This window comes from Pleurodeles waltl, chromosome 7, assembly GCF_031143425.1.
Source record: "Pleurodeles waltl isolate 20211129_DDA chromosome 7, aPleWal1.hap1.20221129, whole genome shotgun sequence".
Classification (NCBI taxonomy): Eukaryota; Metazoa; Chordata; class Amphibia; order Caudata; family Salamandridae; genus Pleurodeles; species Pleurodeles waltl.
The window spans coordinates 235,388,562-235,414,693 of record NC_090446.1 but is presented as its reverse complement, the minus strand read 5'-3'; the positions used below and the strand labels follow the sequence as shown (position 1 = coordinate 235,414,693).

At 45.5% G+C, this 26,132-nt stretch overlaps 1 protein-coding gene across 1 annotated transcript in view; it reads right to left on the bottom strand.

Moving 5' to 3' along the window:
- Positions 1 to 20,707: 20,707 nt before the first annotated feature.
- CBLN4 (cerebellin 4 precursor) overlaps positions 20,708 to 26,132 on the bottom strand; it is a 293,285-nt gene continuing 287,860 nt past the window's right edge. The window contains exon 3 of the mRNA XM_069243615.1: positions 20,708 to 21,945. Coding sequence (XP_069099716.1) covers positions 21,748 to 21,945 — 198 coding nt within the window. The 3' untranslated portion in view covers positions 20,708 to 21,747. The remainder of the gene's footprint in view (positions 21,946 to 26,132) is intronic.

Here is a 26,132-nt window from a genome sequence, read left to right as displayed (position 1 = left end):
GCATCAATTCACCTCCACTACGTCTTAGCCTATTATATCCACTCTCTCCCTTCCACCAGTTGCCCTACCCCTCTGTTCCCCCACATTCAACCCTATATCATCATCCTTTCTTCCCAGAGTAATAAGATTGGCTTTGAAATCGGACATCAGAGTGCATACGACCTCTGGTAGAGCAGCTAATTTGCTAATTATTGGGGTGCAGTTACAGTAATGCTTCGTTGTTTCCGCGTAGTTCTGAGCTTGTTTAATCAGAGTATTTAGATCTGCCAATTTTTTATCAATCCCTGAAACAGATTGTGCCATTATATTTAGCAGGTCCACCTGCATGTCCATTTTTGTAGATTGATAAGACAAAGCGTCCAGGGTTAGTTGTGAGGTTTTGAAAAATAAGTCCCACACTTTTTCACTATGCCCTTCCTGGTTGAGACAGTCATGTTGTGGGGCTTCCATTGGCTCGCTCTCTATTGCAAATTCTTGACCTTGTAGTGATGAGTTTATCTGGTTATTACCCATGCTGATTTGCTCTATGAGGGGTGAGTTTTCGGGCACAGACGGAGAACCAGTTTTAAGATTGGTGAGTAGACATTTACCTAAGCCATGCTGGGTACCTTTCTGACAGTCATTGACTTGAATCCTGCTGCCTGCACTGGGGCCTAAAGCCAGGGTTTGCAGGGAATGGGGAGCAATAGGCTGTTGCTTTTCGAAGGCTCTTTCACCATCCCTCATTTTAGAATTTTCTGTGACCATTGTCTTCTTGATGATAGCATTCACCTCCAGGGAGATCAGGTCTCTTCTCTTCAAGGAGGTTTTAGAACTGTTAAGAGATGGAGAAGGAGACGGCCGTCTCAAAGTGAGGAGGCCCGAATCACTAATTGATCCCCAAACGTTTCCTTTACCAACTGGTGTTTCAGGAGATATACTCAGGGTGTGTTTCACCCCCTCCTCATCTACTTCTGATTCAATGTGATCCCCTTGTTGATATTCCAAATTGCACCCAGTTGAGTCATTTATATTTGGAGAGATTGGAATATGGAGGTACTCTTGGGTTTTGAAAAACTGAAGAAGGGAAGATTTTCCATAGATACTTGTTGACTCCCCTTGAGCCACATCTAAGCCAGCGTTCTCTCCCTTTCCATATTCAAAGCTACCTTCACTTTTTATTGGGGAGATGGGATGAGAAAGGGCTCTATGATCTTTGGTGGAGGAAAAAAGAGCTTTCACTGGGTCCATCATAAAGTCAAATTTATGTGGCATCTTTACTTCCTTCCGAAACATACGTGCAATAGGAGAAATCAAGGTTGGACACTCTTCCACAGTCTTTTTTGATTGCTTGGAGTGCACAGTTTGCAAGTTGGAGGTTTTATGTTTACTCTTACTACTTCTTCCCCAAGTGCATTCTCCCAAGTGAGGAATAAGTAACTCTTACACTGTAATTTCCTTTGGTAGCAACAACTTTTATGGACTTGTGGAGATTCTAGGGCCCATATTTATACTTTTTGACGCTAAACTGCGCTAACGCAGTTTAGCGTCAAAAAGTTTTGCGCCGTCTAACGCCATTCTGAAGCGCCATGCGGGCGCCGTATTTATGGAATGGCGTTAGACGGCGCAATCAGACCGGCGCTGCCTGGTTTGCATGGGAAAAAACCACGTAGACCAGACAGCGCCGGCGTAGGGGGAAAATGGCGCATGGGCGTCTTAAAATGGGGCAAGTCAGGTTACGTCGAAAAAATCGTCTTAACCCGACTTGCGCCATTTTTTAACGACGCCCATCCCCCATCAACATGACTCCTATCATTGTAAAGATAGGAGTCATGCCCCCTTGCCCAATGGCCATGCCCAGGGGACTTATGTCCCCTGGGCATGGTCATTGGGCATAGTGGCATGTAGGGGGGCACAAATAAGGCCCCCCTATGCCACCAAAACAAAATATAAAAAAATAAAAAATTATACTTACCTGAACTTACCTGAATGTCCCTGGGGTGGGTCCCTCCATCCTTGGGGGTCCTCCTGGGGTGGGCAAGGGTGGCAGGGGGGGTCCCTGGGGGCATGGGAGGGCACCTGTGGGCTCATTTTGAGCCCACAGGCCCCTTAACGCCTGCCCTGAGCAGGCGTTAAAAAGTGGCGCAAATGCGCCGTTTTTAGCCACGCCAACTCCCGGGCGTCTCTTTTGCCCGGGAGTATAAATACCACGTAAAGGCCTGGGAGTCATTTTTTAGACGGGAACGCCTCCCTTGCATATCATTAACGCAAGGAAGGGGTTCACGCTAAAAAATGACGCACATTCCGGGAACTTTGGCGCTATTCGCCTCTAACGCCATAGTATAAATATGGCGTTAGTTGGCGTTAGTTTTGCGTCGAAATTGCGTCAAAAAAAACGACGCAATTTCGGCGCAAACGGAGTATAAATATGGCCCTAGGTATACCAGAATATGCCTCCACACCTCAACACCTCAACAGCAAAGGTGCACAAGCACGCAAGGATCTGTTAGTTGAGGGGGGATGGAAGGAATGAAAAAGGAATTTTTGTTGTTGTTTCCCACCACTTTCCAGTTGCAAACTGCACCACTGAACAGGGACCGATTCCGCAATCCACAAAACACAGATGAGATTCACAGGGGATTACTGCTGTGTCCGTCACACAGATTACTCGAGTAGAGGTGGCAGGGGATCACATAGAGTGGTGCAAGCCGCACCAGGACCTAGCCCGGCTGCTTCTGCACCTCTCTGGCTTTACCCTAGGACCCTGGCTCGAACACAACAGCCATGCACACCGCACTGGCCTTGTATTACATGTGTCCACTGTGCGTTCTATCTGTCCTTGATTTTGTTCGGGCCAACTGGGCAATCTATGAGCACCTTCTTCTGATATTCTTGCGGCCCGAATACACTCTTACATAGCCTTGCAGCGTTCGATCATTAATTGATCTGTCCCTTTCTCATTTTGCCCTTTCTGTGCTGCGCTGAGTCCACAAGTTGCCAAAGTGCCAAATGTACTAGGGATGCAATGTTGGTAATGAAGAAGTACAAGGTCATGCGGAGGTGTAGCAGAAGCAAAAGCAAGACAGGAGATTTTGTTAAGGTAAAGGATGGGCTACATTCACCTCCCTCCACCCTACACTCTGGACCTCCACCCAACAGGTCTGCCACCAGCAGAGAACTAGGGATGGAGGGAAGTGAAGGGAGCCACGGGCAGCTTGGGGATCGTATTCCAGGTCAGATCAGTTCAGTTCCAGTCAGTCCAAACTGGTTAGGGGCCGCAAGGGTCACGAATCACAAACCCCTCTGCTTACCCTCAACCTGACCACTTTCTGTTGTCTTTTGCCACCCTGCCACATTGGCACCTTACTGCACTGCCTCCTATCCGTTATGCCGCAGTTCTTTGACACTACCGCCACCCCCAAGCACTCCTCTTGTCGGCTGGAGTGGGCTTCAGCTCTGGCATCCTCCAGCTCCCTTCTCTGTCCGGTGCTGCCTGCAGCTCCCTGGCCAGAGCGCTCTTTAGTGGCCCACCCTCACAGAGGCCTTCTTTGCTTCTTTGCCGCCCGACACTCGCAGCACCCACAGGTCAACATCTTGACTGCACGGCAAGACCCCTGCCCCAGAAACACTCCTCTCCTTAGGTGGCTAAAAAATCTCATCACCAAGCGCCCAGCAAAGGGTCCTAAGATTCTGATGGACTCACACTTGCTTTTGACTCTTCAAAGGCTTCGAAAAGTGAACGTGAGTATACAGGGTGTGGCTACAGGCTCACACTTGCAGTGCAAAACCTATTCAGTAACAGCCCAGATGGCGATATTTACAGAAAGTGGCAATTGAAAAGGCAACTTTCTCTGCAGGCAGACCACATAAATCAACATATAATACCATGTCCCAAAGGGTGGGATGCATCACAATACTTCATGTATCCCACAACCAATTGCCAATGGCTGACGTTGTGCAGAGTTTATTGCCATAGAGTGTCATTAGCTGGCTTCAGTTCAACACAACAAGCCCACATGTGGCCAAAGATGTATGCGCAGATACACAAAGGGCACAAGTATGGGGTGTAAGAAAGTACCATCTTTCTTGGCATGTTACCCTCATTTTTACCTGTATGTCAGTATGTTTTTGTCTGTCTCACTGGAATCCTGCCGGTCAGAACCCCAGTGCTCATACTTTATGGCCTAATGTGTGTGTTGTGTATAGTGTTTGACTGTGTCACTGATGCTCTGCTAACCAGAACCGCAGTGCTTATGCTCTCTCTGCTTTAAAATTTGTCACTATAGGCTAGAGACTTCATGTACCAATTTCTATTGGCACACTGTACCCCCGTTGTAAGTCCCTAGTATGTGGAACCTAGGTACCCAGGGCATTGGGATTCCAGGAGATCTTTACGGGCTGCAGCATTTCTTTTGCCACCCATAAGGAGCTCAGACAAACCCTTCCACAGGCCTTCCATTGCAGCCTGCGTGAAATAGTGCACACACTATTTCACAGCCATTTCCACTGCACTGAAGTAACTTATAAGTCACCTATATGTCTAACCTTCACTTGCTGAAGGTTAGGTGCAAAGTTACTAAGTGTGAGGGCACCTTTACACTAGCAAAGGTGCCCCCACATAGTTCAGGGCCATTTCCTGGGACTTTGTGAGTGTGGGGACGCCACTGCACGCATGCACTACATATAGGTCAATACTTATATGTAGCTTCACAATGGTAACTCCGAATATGGCCATGTAAGGTGTCTAAGATCATGGAATTGTCCCCCCGTTCCAACTCTGGCATTGGGGAGCCAATTCCATGCATCCTGGGGGCTCCACTATGGATTCCCAGTACTGCCAAACCAGCTCTCTGAGGCTTGCAATGCAGCTACAGCTGCTGCCACCTCACAGACAGGGTTCTGCCTCCCTGGTGTCTGAGCAGCTCAGTCCCAGGAAGGCAGAACAAAGCATTTCCTTTGGGAGCAGGGTGTTACACCCTCTCCCTTTGGAAATAGGTGTTACAGTCTTGGGAGGGGTAGCCTTCCCAGCCTCTGGAAATGCTTTGAAGGGCACAGATGGTGCACTCCATGCTAAGCCAGTCTACACCAGTTCAGGGACCCTCTGTCCCTGCTCTGGCATGAAACTGGACAAAGGAAAGGGGAGTGACCACTTCCCTGTCCATCACCACCCCAGGGGTGTTGCCCAGAGCTCCTCCAGTATGTCACAGACTTCATCCGTCTTGCTTTGCAAGTTGTGGGGACACTCTGGAGGCCTCTGAGTGGCCAGTGCCAGCAGGTGACATCAGAGACGCCTCCTGATAGGCCCATACCTGATAAGGTAGCTAATACCCCTATCAGGGCTATTTAGGGTCTCTCCTCTGGGTTTCTCTTCAGATGCTACTTGCAAGTTTCCAGCAAGAATCCTCTGCAAATACTACTTCATCTTCTGACCTCGGATCAACTGCAGACTTCTCCAGGAACCGCTGTAACAGAAACAAAGTATCCAGAAGGGCTACGTTTCCTCTGCAACTTCAGCTCCAGCCAGCAACTGCAACAGTTTCCACAGTGTGCACACTTTGGGGACTCCCTGCCTTCACCCTGCACCAGAAGTACTGAATAAGGGCCATATTTATACTTTTTGACGCAAAACTGCGCTAACGCAGTTTTGCGCCAAAAGAATTAGCGCCGGCTAACGCCATTCTGAAGCACCATGCGGGCGCCGTATTTATTGAATGACATTAGCCGGCGTTAGTCGACCGGCGCTGCCTGGTGTGCGTGAAAAAAAACCACGTACACCAGGCAGCGCCGGCGTAGGGAAAAATGGCGTTTGGGCGTCCCAAAATGGGGCAAGTCAGGCTGAGGCAAAAAAAACGTCTTAACCCGATTTGCGCCATTTTTTTTGGGCGCCCAGACGCCATTAACATGACTCCTGTCTTAGCAAAGACAGGAGTCATGCCCCCTTGCCCAATGGCCATGCCCAGGGGACTTCTGTCCCCTGGGCATGGTCATTGGGCATAGAGGCATGTAGGGGGTCACAAATCAGGCAAATACGGGTTTTTTAGTCCTGCCCACTCCCGGGCGTCATTTTTGCCCAGGAGTATAAATCCGACGCAATAGCATCGGAGTCATTTTTTAAGACGGGAACGCCTACCTTGCATATCATTAACGCAAGGAAGGTGTTCACGGAAAAAAATGACGTTAACTCCATGAACTTTGGCGCTAGACGCATCTAACGCCAAAGTATAAATATGGAGTTAGTTTTGCGTCGAATTTGCGTCAAAAAAAACGACGCAAATTCGGCGCAAACGGAGTATAAATATGCCTCTAAATCTCCTGTGAAGTGGCAGAGTCACTTCCATGCTCACGCAGGCACCTACTAAGTCGACGACCGGTTCTCTTGGACTCCTCTCCTGGTGACGAGCGTGCTCCTTGGAACACAGAGGGTGGACCCCATCAACACTGATTGTCCTGAGGTCCTGCTGTCCCAATTTGGAGGAGGTAAGACCTTGTCTTCCCCAAGAACGACAGTACCCCTGTGCACCACAATTGCTTCAGCTCCTGAGGCCTCTGTGCACTATTTGCAAAATTCCTTCTTGCACATCCTGGCCCAGGTCACCAGCACGCTATCCTGTGATGTTCGACTCGCTGATTTGTTCTCCGGCGGTGTGGGACCTTCCTTTGTAGTGCTGCACCTACTGCATTTTGCACCTCCTTTGTCCCCATGTTCTGGGACTCCCATTGGTGCTATCTGGTGTTCAAAGGGCTCCCTAAAGTGCTGAGAGCCCCCTCTTCCTCCTCACACAGAGTTGAGTCTCCCAGGTCTCTCCTGGGTCCAGATAGCACTAACGTGATGCAAAATGCAACTTTGCCAGAACCAAGGCTTGTTGGAGGAATCCAGTGCCAAAACTCACCTGCATCCAACTTCTCTTTGTGGGACCTCCAGTGCATCATACAGGAACCCGCTGACATCTTCCTTGGGTGCATTTCTTCAGTCTTCATCCAACTGGGGACTCTTCTTTTGCATCCTCTTCTGGGTTGGCAGGGCCTCCTCCCCTTCCTGGAACTTGTTTCGACTTCTGGACTTGGTCCCCTTCCTTTGCAGGTCTTCAGGTCCAGGAATCCACCATTTGTTGTTTGCAGTCTTGCTTGGTTCTTGCAATAACACTAATCACGACTTGTAGTTTGTCCCAAGGACTGCTTTTCTGGGCTCTGGGGTGGGGTAATTTACTATCTTTACTGTATTCTTACTCTCCCAGCGATTCTGCACAGACCTATTTTCTCCCATTGCATTCTATAGCATTTCCTATTATTTGCACTATCCTATGTCTAATTATTTACCTTATTTTGGTGTCTAGTGTATATATTGTGAATAATGCTTACCTCCAGAATGATTATTGCCATTGAGATATTTTTGGTACTGTGTCACCCAGATAAACTACCTTTATTTTTGGTAACACTGATGTTAGAAATGGGGTCTTTGGTTGACAGTCAGGTTACCCCTTGTTCAAGCAAGGACCCTCACTCTAGTCAGGGTAAAAGAGAATCACCCTCAGCTAACCCCTGCTTACCCCCTTGGTAGCTTGGCAGAGCAGTAGGCTTAAATTCAGAGTGCTAGGTGTAAAGTATTTGTACCTACACACACAGTAACTCAATGAAAACACTACAAAATGACACAACACAAGTTTAGAAAAATAGGAAATATTTATCTAAACAAAACAAGTCCAAAACGACAAACATCCGCCATACACAAGTCAAGTTTACACTGTTAGTGTGAAAAAGTACCTTGGGTGTGTCAAAAATAACTCTGCACGGGCGAGTGCGCGTCAAAAGGGCTTGCAATGTGTTGATTCCACTCACGAGCGGGACCTTGCATATTTTCTCTTTTCGCCGGGTCGGGGCGCTTCGTTTCTTCTCTCCGCAGGAGAGCGATGTGTCGATCCGGTCAGCACTCTTGGGTCCGGGCAGGCCTTGCGTTGTTTTTACATGCCCAGCGGTGCTTGAGTCGGAAATCCAGCCGCACAGTGATCCAAAAACCACGCAGCGCGGGTTGCGATCTCTCAGTCAACGTCAGCAATGCTGCGCGTCGTTTCTCCTGCTCTGTGCGTCGATTCTTCAGCTGCATTTCCGGCGAGCGTCGATTCTTAGCCACAGAGCTGGTGATGCGTAATTTCTTCAGCCGGATCGGATTTGCGTCGATCTTTTCCCCGCACGGTGCTCTGTGCGTGGATTTCCTTTTCTTTAGGCTGCCAGCTTGTCCTTTCAGGGTCCCAGGAACTGGATGGGCACCACAGGACAGAGAAGGAGTCTCTCCAGAGACTCCAGGTGCTGGCAGAGAGAAGTCTTTGCTGTCACTGAGACTTCAAACAACAGGAGGCAAGCTTTTATTCAATCCCTTGGAGAGTTTTTCTCATGATGGAAGGCACACAAAGTCCAGTATTTGCCCTCTTACTCTGGCAGAAGCAGCAACTGCAGAATAGCTCCACAAAGCACAGTCACAGGTAGGGCAGCTCTTCTTCCTCAGCTCTTCTCCAGGCAGAGGTTCCTCTTGCTTTCAGAAGGGTTTCTAAAGTCTGTGGTTTTGGGTGCCCTTCTTATACCCAATTTCTCCTTTGAAGTAGGCCCACTTCAAAGTAAAGTCTCTTTTGAATGTGAAATCCTGCCTTGCCCAGGCCAGGCCCTAGACACTCACCATTGGGCCAGAGACTGCATTGTGTGAGGACAGGTACAGCCCTTTTAGGTGTAAGTGACCACTCCTCCCCTCCCTCCCAGCACAGATGCTTATCAAGAAATGCAGACTACACCCCAGCTCCCTTTGTGTCACTGTCTAGTGCAAGGTGCAACCAGCCCAACTATCAAACTGACCCAGACAGGGAATCCACAAACAGACAGTCACAGAAATGGTATAAGCAAGAAAATGCTCACTTTCTAAAAGTGGCATTTTCAAACACACAATCTTAAAATCAACTTTACTAAAAGATGTATTTTGAAATTGTGAGCTCAGAGACCCCAAACTCCACATGTCCATCCGCTCCCAAAGGGAATCTACACTTTAATCAGATTTAAAGGTAGCCCCCATATTAACCTATGAGAGGGACAGGCCTTGCAACAGTGAAAAACCAATTTAGCAATATTTCACTGTCAGGACATGCAAAACACATCACTATGGCCCTCATTACAAACCTGGCAGTCAAAGACCTCCATGGTGAAAGTGGTGATCGTACGGCCAACAGGCTGGCAGTACAATTCACCATATTTTGACTGCTGCGGTAGCGCCGCAGTCACACCGCCGGGACCGGCAGTTTTCTGCCATGGTTGTCCCAGCGGTTTTAATCCGCCAGTGCAGCGATGCTTGCAGCACTGCCCTGGGGATTTTGACTCCCGTTCCCGCCAGCCTGTCCATGGCGGTACCGCCATGGAAAAGCTGGTGGGAAGGGTTGTCGAGGGGCCCCCAGGCACAGCCCCGTCCCGATTTTCACTGTCTGCCTGGCACCCGCCGAACCGCCACATTGCAGGCAGCTCCATTACGAGCCGGCAGCAATGTTACGGCCAACATCCCTGCTGGGTCGGCGGGGATGTCCAAATGCGGCCGGCGGGTTTCTGGCCGCTTGGGCGGCCGTCTGGTGGTACAACCTTCCCAGTCGGCCTTGTCCGACCCCCAAGGTTGTAATGAGGTTCTATATGTCCTACCTTAACCATACACTGCACCCTGCCCTTGGGGCTACCTAGGGCCTACCTTAGGGGTGTCTGACATGTAAGAAAAGGGAAGGTTATAGGCCTGGCAAGTGGGTACATTTGCCAAGTTGAATTTACAGTTAAAAACTGCACACACAGACACTGCAGTGGCAGGTCTGAGACATGATTACAGAGCTACCTATGTAGGTGGCACAACCAGTGCTGCAGGCTCACTAGTAGCATTTGATTTATAGGCCCTGGGCACCTCTAGTGCACTGTACTAGGGACTTACTAGTAAATCAAACATGCCAATCATGGATAATCCAATCAACAATACAATTTGCACAGAGAGCATATGCACTTTAGCACTGGTTAGCATTGGGAAAGTGTTCAGAGTTCAAAAGCCAACAGCAACAGGTCAGAAAAAATAGGAGGCAGGAGGCCAAACGACTGGGGATGACACTGTATAAGCAAACAAAGTCCGTCAAGTGAGTATTGTCTTTACTTGTGTATAAGTACTGTGTGACTATAAGTGGTATTACAGGAGCTTTGCATGTCTGCTAGTTCAGCCTAGGCTGCTCTGCTATAGCTACCTCTATCAGCCTAAGCTGCTAGAACACTACTACATTTCACTAATAAGGGAAAACTGGACCTGGTGTAAGGTGTAAGTACCCAAGGTACCCACTACAAACCAGGCCAGCATCCTTTATGGAGACAAACCAGATAACAGCATGCATCTACACCTCCTGCTGTCATGTTACCACATATGACCGCAAATCAAACACATCTAATGATTGGATGCAACTGGTGATGGCTGTCATGACACTTCAGCTAGCCATGTGCATCAACCACAAGGTGGCTCAAGGAACACTCATTGCACACTCTCCACAATGTCTCAGGACTCTCACCCTGTCACTTCACTTAGGTACCTGCCCAGGAACACAACCAGTTAGGCACACTGATAGCACCTACAGGGCTTTAAAGACACAATCTCAAATGTTGCCCATAAGCCTAGGCTAACTAAGGAAAAGATTAGTAGAGGTACAGAAACATATGTTCACATGATGCTCTTTCCTGCTCCTCTGGTGCCTCATAGAGCTGTCCATACAGGGGAAGGACCTCCTCCACAAGCTTCTCCAGCTCCTCTGGACCCGATCAGCTGGAGGATGTGGCATGATTGCTCCCAGAAGCAGTACACAGCAGCACAGGTCTTGCTGGCTGCAGTGTCATGAGTCAAGTGAGAGATGAAGCAGGAGATGTTGGCCACGTCCGTGTCCATCACCGCTGGTGGGCACTGCCATTCACCAAAGACCACCAGAGGCAGCAATGTTATCCAGTGGCAATGTCCATCATGGTAGCATCCACCTACCGCCATGATGACTTCCGCCGGCAGACGCGGTCGTTTCCTATTATCCAGCGGAGTAGGTCAGACAGTCGCCATTTTAAAGCCTTTCAATGGTAGGGAAAGTTAATTTTTGATGTATCACAATGTGAAAAACTTTTCTATGGCATAATTGTTAGTGCTGGCATTGTCTGAACATGTATATATGTCTCAATTGAAGGATCATTTTGTCATGTTGTTCTGCTAATTTCAGCAAATCAATGGTGGTACAGTCGCCACCTTCTCGGCCATGGGCAATCTTGTGTTTTGGGGCATTTAATCACAGGCATTGTCTGATGTTAGTATCACATACTCTTACTGATGTATTAGTTTATATGTACTTATCTTATTTGAGGCAAGGGGATCCCCTTATGTGACACTGACACCTGCTTTCAATAATTTAGACCTGACATTTGTGGTGCAGACATTTCCTTTTTAAGTCATCTTGCTGCAGGATGTCTGAGAATCCTGGTACTTTGATGTTTGTCCATAGACTCAAACCTTGGCAGCAGTGGAGCATAATATGACGCAGGGTGCCTTCCAGTCAGTAAAACTTCATTGTTGAGTTAACAGACAGCTGCACAATGTCATGTGGAGACTGACTTGGCCATCGGATTTGGAGTTACCATTCCACATGGCTAAATGTGGCAGGTTACACCAAGTACAGCACACTGCATACAATATGTGAGATCCACCAGGTAAGTACAGTTCTCTATGTGATGGGAGGTAGAAGGAACAGAGTAGCAGGGTACACAGTTGAAGCTGTGTGAAGGAGTAGACCATTGGCAGCTGCCCTTAGCATTCCTGCTGGGAGTTGTAGCGCTGTCACTCCCTGTACTACCCACCCAATACACAGATACTGTGCCCCCAGGTTAGTTAACTTCACATTTGATATGCCAGACAGGGGTATTCAGACGTTTGAAGACAGGGGTGGTGAGTGGTGTGACAGTGAAGGTGGCAAAAGTTGATCAGTGAGTGAGCATGACAATACATTTTGGTGACATTATTGGTGTTGTGACTTACCCAACTCTACTCCCCCACGTATTCCTGTGAAGCCCTCAGGATGCAAGATGGCCAAGACCTTCTCCTACCATGATATGAACTGTGGTGGAGTAGGTGGGGGACCACCGCCAGTCTTGAGGACCGCTAGCTGGTGCCTGGCAGACATGGAATACACCTTCCCCCTGAGGTTGTTCTACCTCTTCCTGTTGTTGTATCTTGTGTGCAGGTAGCTACCTATAGAATTCACCCTGTCGACTATTCTTTGTCATATTTCCATTTCCCCCGCAATTGTGGTCTGCTGGTCTTGGGCTCCAAATAAGTATGGCTCTACTCTGATAATTTCATCAACCATAACTCTTAACTCATCATCTGTGAAATTAGGATGTTTTTGTGGTGACATGGTGGTGGTAGACAACATAAAAAAAGGATAATGGGGTGTAGATGCTGTGTGGTGAGGGGGTGACAGTAAATGATGTGTGGAGGTGCTATTATATCTGGTGAGTGTGTTGTGCAGGTGTAGGATAAGTGCTATGTAAAAGTTGAAGAGGTGCCTAATCTGTGGTACTGTTTCTCTGATTTTGGGCTCTGGGTTCTATGTGGGGCGTTGTAGATGCAAAGGGTTGTGGTGTGTGAAAAGGTGTGTTTTATAGTGCAGTTTGTAGGTGTGTTGGGTTTGTGAATGTGTGTCAGCTGTGTGGATTTTAAATCCATCCGATGTGGTGGTGTGTATTACTGTGGGAACCGCCGCAGTACGCACGGCCATTGGAAGACCGCCATGGAAGACATGCCATTGTGATTTGTGAGTCGTAATGCACTCAGTAGTTGGTTGACAGTGCTGATGGTTGGACTGCCTATTTTCTGCCATCCAGAGCCCTGCTGGTGTCTTTTTTGGCTGTGTTTTGACAGTCCTGGATGTTCAACTTGTAATACGGTGGTCTACGAGACTGCCATCATGGCCCTCTTTTGGCGGCGGCCACCATGGCGGTCTGGCGGTCAGACCGCCAAACTCGCAATGAGGCCTTTAGTTTTGGTTCAAAACGAGTAATGAGTACTCAAATACGAGGTCAGATTTATCACTAGGTCCATTCAAACATCTTAAGATGTCTGGGTGCCTGTTTTGCATTCTGCCAGATGATTGTACTGAAATAGAGAAAAATACTGTAGATTGTCAGGCTGCAAAAATATTCTAATTCAGAAAGTACGTCACAAGTGATGCTATTGTGCCTTTGACTCTTAACTAAATCTATATGTGTTTAGAATATTGGTATGGTGAGACAATCGAGATCATCTGCTGCGTACCTCAAGGCTCCACGCTCAGCCCGACACTCTTCAATATCTACATGAGCCCCCTCGCCGACATCGTACGCAAGCACAACATCATCATCACCTCCTACGCCGACGATACCCAACTTATACTCTCCCTCACCAAGGACCCCACCAGCGCTAAGACCAACCTACAAGACGGCATGAAGGACGTCGCAGATTGGATGAGGCTCAGCTGCCTAAAGCTGAACTCGGACAAAACGGAAGTCCTCATCCTCGGCAACACCCCGACCGCATGGGACGATTCCTGGTGGCCCACGGCCCTTGGCACCGCACCGACCCCCTCAGACCACGCCGCAACCTCGGCTTCATCTTGGACCCTCTTCTCACCATGACCAAACAAGTCAACGCTGTGTCCTCCGCCTGCTTCCTCACCCTCTGCATGCTCCGCAAGATCTTCCACTGGATCCCCGCTGACACCAGAAAAACCGTGACCCACGCCCTCGTCACGAGCCGCCTGGACTACGGCAACACTCTCTATGCCGGGACCACCGCTAAACTCCAAAAATGCCTGCAACGTATCCAAAACGCCTCGGCCCGCCTCATCCTCGACGTACCCCGCAACAGCCACATCTCCGCACACCTGAGACACCTGCATTGGCTCCCAGTCAGCAATAGGGTCACCTTCCGACTTCTCACCCACGCACACAAAGCCCTCCACAACAAGGGACCGGAATACCTCAACCGCCACCTCAGCTTCTACGCCCCCACCCGTCTCCTCTGTTCCTCTGGCCTTGCGCTCGCTGGCATCCCTCGCATCCGCCGCTCCACGGCGGGTGGGAGGTCCTTCTCCTACCTGGCTGCCAAGACCTGGAACACCCTCCCCACCAGCCTCAGGACCACCCAGGACCACTCCGCATTCCGGAGACTCCTCAAGACCTGGCTTTTCGAGCAGCAGTAACCCCCCCTCCCCCTAGCGCCTTGAGACCCGCACGGGTGAGTAGCGCGCTTTATAAATGTTAATGATTTGATTTGATTTGATAGAGCAGCAGTGAGCTACAAGCATAGGTATGGGCCCACTGTTGTTAACTTTCCAATGTCCTAATCCACACCATCATATATGCATGCATTTCTATTAAATAGTGCGACTTAGCTGGTGACCAATGGAGCACTGCTCAAGTAGTAATACACATTCAGGAATTTGATTAGAATTAGGAACATACATTAATTGAATGTTCGGGTCACAGTAGGGGCAAGAGGGGTCCCTAGTAATAGACTAGTCGCAGGTGGAGATGGCAGGAACCTATCCAGATGCTCATTGAGTGTTGATTCAAGAGTGGGGTCCGCTCCTCTCATTGGCAAAAGTGAGAGTCCAGTGACGTGTGTGGAGAGATTTTCCTGAACCTCTGTATAGCATTAACTGTTGCACTCTTTGGGGCATATTTTCAAAGAGTTGATGCAATGCACTACAACAAGTGAAGTTTCTGTGCTGTGTTGCATGAACAGGAGAGAGAAGTACTGTGCCATATATCTGAATAAATGGTACAGTTCTTGTCTTGTCATTTACTGGTGCTCTTGTGGCTACCTAGCCCTAACACAGGCACCCTAGCGCGATAGGGCAAGGGTGTCTGCCTTAAGGTCACAATAGTTTTTGTGGAAGAAGGGATGATCTTTCTGTTATTTCCTCGTTGTATGTGAGCTGCAGAACCCATCTCACATGCAAAGAGGAAATAATGAGGCGAAATAAAGATAATTCCCCTTTTTACATCAGTGTCAGGCAGGCGCACCATTTTGGCGCTAAACCATATTTACAAGTCTTTGTAGATTTGGGTTTAGGTAAAAATCCATGGGTAGATGCACAGGGATGCCCATGCAACCCCCAAAGAATGTCTACCTGGTGGAAAGTAACACAAGACAGCACATTACGATGTATGGTGTTTCTTTTTTTCACAAATCAGCAACCATGTGTGTTGCTTTGTAAATACCAAAAATGATATTGCATTGAGTCTGCATCAAAAAAGTGACACAAACTTATCAAAAAATCTTTGAAAATCCAGCCCTACATGTTGAAGCTTTGACTAGTCTCCTTGGTTGCCTCTGGTGGATAGTGTGTTTTTTTCAGAGCTGTGTTTAAGTTGTGCCGGTTTTTGCAGGGTTTGATACAAGGACATGGTTTAACATAGTGTGTCCTACACACATTTTTCAAAACTATCAACTTGAAGTTATTAAAAGAAAGTATTTGCCCATGGGATTGAATTTTTGTAAAATAAATTTAGTACGCAATGTTTGTCAGATCACATTTCTGGCAATGATCATCTTATGTATAATCTTTTGCAGATAATGGCCACTGGAATTCATTTTTGGAGACCAAGACTTATTTTTGATCACCTGACCTCAGTGCTAAACTTGAGCTGGTAGTTTTCAGTGTTTGGCACTGCCACTTAATAGTTAGCACCGACATTTTTTAAAGTCTGACACACGGTGGCACTGTTGTCTAAACAGGTGAACACAACAACAGTTGTTTGTGTATTCAATATATATATATATATATATATATATAATAATGACTAATACCTGACGCTTAAGCCATTGTTGTAGTTGTGGCGACCTCGAATAGTCTAAATTGTAACACTTGAAGAGTGTGATGGTCAATAGTTGTCTTGGTTCTGTCAATGGAGACACTAGCAGGAGCAATGGGTGGTACAAACTGCTTTTACAATAAAGCTCAGCCAGAACATGACCCAGAGAAAGACAGGGAAAGGCAGCAAAGGGATTAAAAATGATGGGAAAGAACGCCAGGAAACCTGCAGCACAGTAGGTAAACAGGCATAAAAAGAATCTATACGAATGAAACAGACAGGGAGTGTTTTGTGGTAAGAAAGTGGCATGAGGTAATCAAGATGAGGAATTCTTGGTATTTTTTTAACTCCGGCATCCAGCAGTGGCAGACCCCTGAAGAAAACTTTTGTTCCCTTCACCTATATTTTAGCAAAGCAAGCATGATTGTCATGTAGGGTGGTATGTGACTGCTACTGTTCTTTGGCGATGCAGCAGGTTTCAAAGATTGATGTAGTTCCGAAGAGCAGCAATAATGGACCTTTCAGTGAGAAATTGGTGTCGTCATATTTATTCGATCTTTTGATGATTTCTTTGAATCTGTGTTAATGGGTCTGAACGCACATTGGCTGTCTCGAGGTTATGTTGAGGTGGATGAAAATACGCGTGCCTCAACCAGTGAATATGTTTTACAGAAAAGGTTGCATATTCATCATGATTGTAAGTCCTGAGCTGTCAATAAAATGAGAACTGCCACGAATAGCTCCATACTCGTAAATCATTGATTAATTTTGCAAGACATATAACTGACCCAATTCCCTCTTGTGCCAAATTTCAGCTTCTAAAAATAGAACAGCTATCTGGATGAAACGGGGAGAATAAAGAATTTCAGTTGGAGTTGGACCTGGATTTACAGAAGCCCTGATAATTCCTCAGACAGCAGGAGACCTCAGCTTTCCAGATGTAAACTCCACATAACACTATCTCATGGTTTACTGGTAAACCTTGTATTGGTAACTCTGTGGGGCACAGTTATAGAGAGGGTTATCGACCCAATTAAGAGCATTGACAAGCTGCAATTAACATAGTGTGGGATGCCATCTTTCCTTTTCATGTTTTGTCTGCATTTAAATACTAAGGCCCATATTTAAGAAAAAGTAGCACATCAGAGCTTATGCACCACTTTTCTGCGCCCACCCTAGCGGCACCTAAAGTCACCATGGTTGCACGGTATTTATAATACTGCGCACCATTGGTTGTTGTTAGCACAATAGCATCAACATTTTAGATGCTATTGTGGCGCTTTGCTACACTAGCATCAAAAATGTTGACACTAGTGTAGCAAAGTGCAAGGAGGTCCATAGGTTTTAAAGGGAGAATCATGTTAACGTCTGCTCTAACCAGGTGTTAAAAATGATACCAAAAATGGTGCAGTGAAACCTGTTAAATTTCACTGTGCCATTTTTCCGAGCAGTGTAACGCCACCCTTGCCTGCATTATGTCTGCCGCAAAATGTGGTGCAAGGGTTTACAAAGTGGCGCAATGCATGTATTGCACCACTTTCTCAATATGGTGCAGGAAAAAGCCATGTTAGCGCCACCCTAGCATAAAACAAATTACGCTATGGTAGCACTGTAATGGCGCTAGGGGTTCTTAAATATACCCCTTAATCCTCTATGTCTAGGTGGAAAGTTGTGCAACTGTCAGATCGCAGCCAGAGATCTTCTTTATTGAATTTAAAATAGTAAGAAATTGGAGAACAGCTGTTCCATAATGAATAGTCTACTTCTGTGCCTGATATTTGATGATAACAATTGTAGATTGACATTTAGGAAACGTTACAGTGATTTTTTTTTACTTGTTACATATCAGTTATCATGATACAAACACATGGATGCAAATGTTGAATGTAGGCTCTGTGCACCCCTTTCTATGAAATGAAGTTCTCCTGACTCACAAATTGGGGCTCATTTACGGGTTGTATGATTGAACCACGCATGCGGCAACCACGGATGCCTGACCAATGCGGTCGGAGCAAAGATCGCGTTGTTTCCATACAAGCCTTTACCATACATGCCTTTACAACTAATTTTCGTTATAAAGGCATGCCTAGTAAAGGCATGTGTGGAAACGGCATGCGTGGTTGTCGAATGCCACCCCCACTCTCAAAACAGAAGTAACCCTCCACCACCCACCCTAAATACAAAATTACCCCAACCTCCCACCCTGCCCCTAAAACCCGACCCCCCACCTGCCCTGAATACAATACTACCCCAACCTCCCACCCGCCCCACCCCTAAAAACCCACCCCCACCTGCCCTAAAAACATAATTACCCCAACCCCCAAATACAAAATTACCCTGACCCCGCTCCTAAAATCCTGACCCCCCACTCGCCCTAAATACAAAATTACCCCGACTCCTAACCCCTAAAAACCCGACCCACACCCCTAAACAAAATTACCCCTACCCCTTCACCCTGCCCCTAAAAACAAAATAACCCCACCCCCACCCCGGCCCTAAAAACCATAGTACCGACCCCCCACCCCACCCTTCAAAAAAAATAACCTAACCACCCCAACCGCTTCACCCCCCACCCCCACCCCTAAAAACTACCCCCAACCCTGCCCCAGCCCCATGTACCTGACCGGATCCTCTCCCGATGTATGTTCCTTTTTCTCTTCCTAAATCATGCATGTGCGTTGTTCAGCACATGCGTGGTTAGGGCAGAGAAAAAGGCCGGCGTTGTTCCGCTTCCATGAACAACACAGACATGGTTCTGAATGCGTTGTTCCGGATCTTTCCCTCATTTACGAGCCCTAAGTGCCAATGGACTCTTACTTTCAGTACCTCTCCGGTGGCCCCTGTGCCCATTGCCACATTTACAAGGCAGTGCTAAGCCACTATTTGTGGCTTAATGCTGCCTTGTAAATGTGGGCCCCTCCAACACAGTTTTCTGTGGCAGAGGGGCTTGCAGTGGATGTTGCTGTGGGTGTTCCACCGCAACACTCATTGCTTTTGATGCTGCCCCAGATTTACGACAACTTGTAAACAAGAGGCAGTGCCGAAAACTAACTCCACCCTAGGGGTGGCGTTAGCATTACTCAACAATGAGATATACTTTTATTTCTCTTGTTTTTTTGCTATATGAGTTCTGCACTCTGCAGCACACATAGGAGAAAATTGCCATTATAGATTGTTTTTGTGCAGGAATATGTCCCTTCCTGCACAAAAACAATCTCCCCTGCAACGCAGAAATCCTTGTACCATGGCGCAAGAGTGGCTGCATTGGCGCTAGGCAGCTAATTTGGTGCCAGTCCAGAGGGAAACAGGGAAGTATTGTACTGTTGGAAATATGGCACATGCCTGCATTTTGCAAATGTCAGAGCATGGTAATGCCAAATTTGGCACAGCGCTGCACTTCAACATTTTGATTCTTCTGTCTAAATGTGTCTTCCCACCACATAGCCGTATAGTGTTTTTTACTATTATTGTTTGTATGTAGTCTATTTTGACTATGTATTGTGTAATACTGAATATACCTGGGGTTGTAGCATGGTGCCATCCTCTGTGCCACAGTGATGCACATAGGGTCTGTGTGTTTGTTTCTGTCTAAATAACAAACATTAACATAAACCTGACAGGAAACTCAAAAACAGGATGAGGAAATTAACGTTCTATATTTCGGAGCTCTCATATCTGCCCCTCAATCACTAACTTGGATATTTTTAGACTTAGACCAAATTTACAAAGAAATCATTCAATGCAGCACAATAAGTGAAGTTGCACTGTGTGGGGAGAATGGGAGAGAGCAAAACAGCATCATATCTACTGAAATGTTTTACTGTTTTATTCTCTCCATATTCTGGCACAATTTAAGCTGCCATGTGCCAATGCAGACACACTTGCTTACTAGTGTAAGGGTGTCCATTTTGCGTAAGCAAAGTTTTTGTGCAGAAAGGGGTGACTCTTTCTAAACAGGGTGAAGAATGGGAAACAAACCTCCTCATAATGCATGCAACGGGGAAGTACAGGATTTTGGTGCAAAGCCCTGTCTACAACTCTTTGTAGACACAGACATGCATTAAAACCCATGGGTGGTTACATGGAAATGCCCATGCACCACCCATGGGATGACCACTTGACCCAAAGTAAAACAAGGCAGCATATTGGACAACTTTGTGTTACAGTCCAACTCAAATCACTATTTACTAATTACCAACCCAATACTTTGAGTTCTGTTTGTATTAAAGAAGTATCGCAAACCTGATGCAAATTCATAGTAAATCTGGGTTTTAATAACTGTGCTGATGAGTGGAAAAAGCAACACTCACCTTCTGCGTCGATGCAACACATGGGATCATGATGATACAGCCACCAGGACTGATTTTGGGTTGTAGCTTGAACACTTGCTCTGGCTCGGAGCAGAGCCAAGCACCTGCTCTTTTCCTTTGCAGAGTCTAAAATGCATATATACATAGAACATTGCATTTCTGTGAATTAATTCAGGATCTGCAGCCAGCCAATTCACAAAGAGGGAGCAGTGATTGCCTTGCTCTGTTTCCGATTTGTGGTGTTTGCAGTTCATGGTTTAATATGAAGACATTTCGAGTTATGGGTATGCGCAAAGGTATAATAAAAATAGGCACTCAGCCATGAGACAGTGCAAATATTCATGAAGGGGCCCAGATATTTATTTTCCACAGTTCTTTTCACTGCTGCAAGTATGCTGCGAAGAGCAAATACGAGTTGATGTCAGCATTGTACTCACCCAAAGGTCAGGACATCGCTAGCAAGAACAGACATTATCATAGCAACATGATGAATGCTTACGGGGTTCTGGCCTTGGTGAATGAACAAAAGCACGAGATTTGTTAACAGGTATTCGTATTTAATGTGTTTAAACAGATGATCTTAAAATAATTAGTTACATTGGAGGAGGCGAGGCACACCCTGGTGACACCTTCAACCCAGGAGAAGTGTTGAAAAATAGATATAATTAAAAACAATGGGGTCTCAGCTCCTGCTAATAAAGTGCTTGCGTCCAGGGCGAGAGTCCCCCAGGTTTTTAATAACCTAGTTATTATCAATCATGTTAATTAAAGCTGAGGAATAAGTGTAAGGTTTCCTGCAGGGTAAGGCCGTTTTTTTTTGCAAGGCCTGCAAGACTGATCACACCGGTGCAAAGCACTTTTTGTCGGCGCTAAAAAAGAGTTTCTGAAAGGTGCACCAATTTGTTTGGACGCTATGACCCAATTCAGTACAACTGAAGTAAGAAGTCCGCTTAACGGGCGAATGGGCGGTGTGGGTTGCGTTTTGCTGATTCATGTCTGTGGTTACTGATTTTGCATGGGGAACATAAATCACACATTGCTTAGACCTTATAGAAGGAAGAAATAATCTCTCATTTATTCAGTAACAATTTCTGGTGGAATACAATATGCAAATAAAATTCATAAGTACCAACATGTGTGTAAGCGAAATAACATTCAATTTACAGTCCTTAAGTATCAATAGACTGAATCTTGATTGAAGTCAGCAACGCGAAGCCGCCAAATGATCCACGCGGTTGCCCGTTTTTTGAGACTCGAGCCAAATTGCTGCTTCAAATCACTGCATCCAACACATATGAATAATTTCAACAATTTAGCGTTGATTAAATCTTGCAGGCAGCTTTAGACTGTGACACGGAGCATATATATGCACCGTCTGCTTTAAGTCTGAATCCGAATATACATTTAAACACAAAAAATAATCTTTGAGACTTCATCAGAGTTCGGAGAGAGCCAGAAGCCTTGATTATGATCCATATTCACTCATGATTAATCGATTAGGAAACACCAATTCATTTATGACAAGATGGTCTTCAAACCGTAAAGGTGGCTGGTCGCCCCTGGGTGAATGTCACGGAGAAGTCTACAGAGGAAACACAAGAAATCCAGAAAATGTGGAGTATTGCCATCCGCCGACCAGATTACCTTTCTCAAGCTTTAGGTAAACTTTGTCCTCTTTGTCTAGGTACAGCAAAACTCCGTTGGTAGCTGCCTCACGAGTGACGTCCTTGTCCCCGGCAAAGGCCGAGATCACTGGCTTCCCGTTCAGCATCAGATTAACCTAGTGGTGGAAAGAAGCACGAAAAAGCTTTGTGATCAAAAGTCCAACAAACTCTGTATTACTTTTAAACTACCTAAAACAATACGCTAAGGCAATCAAAGTGGTCTTCCCAGTAGCACTGACAACAGGCAGACGTTTCAGTAGGTGAGCAAGGATTAAACACTCCTCTTTTTGATAGCACTGAGAAGTCACTCTACCAAGTGCTGCAATACTGAAACAAATTAGCACGACGATCCTATTTCATATCAAACTGCACATGGAATCGTGTACAATTTTCCTACAATTCTTTTTGTGGTGGTCTGTGCTATTTTTCAGAAATTCAGAATTCTATGAACTCATAAATAAAACTGGACCTCGGCCTTTCTCATCTATATGATCATGAAACCCTTTGGTAACTTGCAATATACTTACAATGTACGGCAGGGACAGTTTTTATCCCATAGATTGTTAACATGAAGTGTGACCGAATGGCATATTACACATAACTACAATACCTATATAATCACTCATTAAGGGGCATATTTAGAAGTCCCAAGCACCTCCTTACACGTTCTAGTGTCATTTTGTTTTTACGCTAAGGTGGCGTCAAGGAAGCCTTTTCCCTGCACCGGATTTACACAGTGGCACAATGCAAGCATCGCACCACTTTCTAACCTCCTGCACCACATTATTCCTGCACAAGACATAAGGCATGCAAGGGGCTCATAACCCTGTTAGGAGGCCCTGAAAAATGACACAGTGAAATTTACGAGATTTCACTGCGCCATTTTTCCAGTAATTTTTAATGCTTGCCCAAGGCAGGCATTAAAGTGACGCTCCCATTGTTTCTAATGAGCCTCCCCACACATTGCTGGACTAGCACCATCATTTTTGCTGCTAGTCGACCAATGCACCACAGTAGTGTCAGAAATGTTGACACTATTGTTCTAACATGTGCCATGGTGCACTGTATTGTAAATACTGCGCTACCATGGTTTCGTTCTGGGGGGTACAGGGAAGTGTAGATATGCCCCTAAGTGTCTTTTTGCAAACACCAAGCAAATATTCAAGACCAGAAAGGGTCCACATAGTCTATTGAATCTAAAAAAATCAACTAAACAGATGTTGCTTCATATTATTATGAGTCGTACAAGCCCCTGTTTCATTGTTTGAGATTGTCACCTTCCTGATTATCACACGTTACTCTAAATCAAGACACAAAGATGAACATTATTGCTTTACAACAAGTGATAAAGGTAAGGGCAGGTGTATGTAATTATTGTTCAGTCACAAATCCTGAGATTCGCATAATCTTAGGATTTGTGACGGTAAAATCTTCCTTTTTACAATGAGTTAAACGTCATCTGCAATTCAGAAAAGCCTTTCCAAATCCCAAATGTTGTTTTGCCGCCCATTTTAAATCACAATTAGGAGGGGCTGTGAAGTGTGGCCGTCTTATTTGTGTTTCACCATGGGCTGTAGTAGAGGTTTGTGACCATTGGAAATTCACATTAGTTTCAAAGAATGTAGTAACTTAATAATAAAGGGGGAGTAACCTCTGCTGGGTGGCTTCAGGGGGAGAAGTCAGTAGTCCATAGAACCAGTGGCAGTTCGCTGCATCGTGGTTCAAATGGGAAGTATTTTATTCTTAATGATTTAAAATTATATATATGTTCCATGTTTGGGAATGCCAAAACTGTGATGGAGATCTGCTGTCTATTGCAGGTCTCCACCCTTTTGCTTATAGACAATCATAAATGGTCCTAAATAGCAACCTGTCTGAAGAACATTCATTATGCAGGTCGTTCTCCAAATGCCCGAGGTAGGACTTTGTATGACACAACCAATTAGTACACTGGTCCCATCATAAAATGAAAGGTAGGCCAGTCACAAAATGTTGGTGTTCTATTTGCATTCACTGTTTGCAGCCTGCCTGTTAGTAATCTGGCACTGAATTCCATGCTTTGTGCAATAGAACAAGAGGCCAGATATACTTACATATGGTAGAAAAAAGCAATTGCATATTGTGTGCCTTCTTTTTTGCAGAGAGTATTTTATTTTGCAAACCAATCTATGTACCAATAGGAAGTTCATAATGTAAAGAAACTCCGATAGTCACAGAACGGCCTGCCTTAGCTACATTTATTAGGAAGGTTGCAATTTGTGACCATCCTTGATAAGCTGCAAGAACCGAGATTGCGGTCTCCAAGACACAGAAGACTACGATCCAGGTCATTGCATTGCAAATTAGAAGACCTTTTTTTAAATCAGTCCAATTTCCTAACAGGAAGCAGGGCTGTTTTTTCAATAAAAAGATTACAATTTTGAAAAACTTCTGTGAAAGTTGCCAGTGGTTTCTGGGACCATTGCCTACTCCCACCAAAGTTTCTCCAGTCATTCTCAAAACAGAAGGTGTTCAAAGGGTGCACTTTCTCTTTGCAAATCAAGTACCATCCCAACCTGAAAGTTTGTTACCGATCAATAATTTGCAACCGAAATTACGGTTGCAAACTATGGATACATATGTTACTAACTCGTAATTTAGAAGGAATGCCCAAAACAAGTCCCTTCTAAATTGTGAATTAGTAATCACGTCTAAATCAATCTTGCGGTTTGGAAAAACTTCTCCAAATCACTAAAGGGGCTTGCAACACAAGAAAATAGCAATTTAACGGTTGCAGACCATGTCATTTGGAGATTCACAGAGTCATTCAAAAGTAGCGGTTTACTTAGCTCTGAATGTCTGATACCTATGAGGTGATAGACATTTATTATGTCCCCTGAGAGGCATTGTGTAAAGGAAATCTATAAGTTCAATAAAGTCCAAGAGCCTCTTGTCTCCAATGGCGAAAATAGTCTTTGTACCCCATAAAGTCTGAGAGGGTTATACTTACCATTAACGTACTAACAGTGTGGGTAACGCACTGCCCCAAATTGGGCCCAGGTGTAAACCCACACTAGTTTGCCCATACAACATTGAGGGGTCTGGGAGGAATGATACACAAGTTCAGAGAGAGGTCTTAACCCACCAGTCATTCACAGTGTGCTATGTGCCCTTCTGCCGAGGCAGGTAAAGAAGTTTCTTGTGCTTTCCTAGAAACCCACCTGTCATTTGGTACTTCTGTGCACATCACTTTTGGGGTCTTATTGGAACTAAATAAGATCCATGTGAGCTATTTAGGCATAACAGGTGCCATAGATATTTTTGGGGAGCTTGAAACAGTGGCATGTGTATGCATATCTTAGAACATCAAGGTTATTGAGAAGCAGTGCTAGAAAAGACGGAGGTCTAATAGGATCCGGGATCCATAAGGATTTTTTTAGCCTGATCTGTGCCCCAATAAAATATAATGAATGTCTCCTGTTGCATTTGCTGACTGTGTCCCAAATAAATGCCTCCCTTAGTGTACATTTCAGCACACCTTTTGTTCAAGTTTAGTTCTGGCTGGGAGCTAGGTGGAGCCTAACATTTTATGACAATGACATCGGTTGCAACAAAGATTTGTTACTTTATTGGTGCGTAAAAGATAACTTTTGAATTGGTGACAGGTTTCCTATTTTTACAACAACTGTATGAAAGTGTTATGCACGCACTGGAATAAAGTTGAATCTGTCTTTGAAGGTAATTATACTCAAAACTATTAATACTAATAACTATTTGTATAACACTTACAAAAATTCTTTGCTGATACTGTAAGGAATCTTTTCAAGCTTAGAATACATACCAAGAGATCAAAAAAGAAATGTAAACTTATGCCTTCAAGTTTGCATGCAGCTCCTTGGTGCATGATGATAACTCTTTAACCTCCAAAGAGCTACATTATAAAAATGTTAACTTGTGATCCACAAGTAACACAGGGATCTATGCAACAAAAACAGTAACCCACTGAGTTGCCTACAAAACGTATAAATGTGTGAAAGGCATGTAATATGTTGCGCTTTGCAGCAAGCTCATAAAGCCTCTGTGCCTTTTTTGTGATGAATCAAACCTCTGACTGTGCTGCACAGAGATCTCTACAGCAAGTGTATTAACTACAAGGGCTATATTTCTGCCAATATAGTCTGGAGCTTGCTGGTTACACAACGATCTCAGCAACGGTGGGGTGCCTTAGTCTTTCTTTGACCAATTAAGCTAGTCAGAAAACATTTACTATTACATTTGTCCTTGCTGCTAATTTCTTTGGGGGCAAACGTTTTATAAATATGTC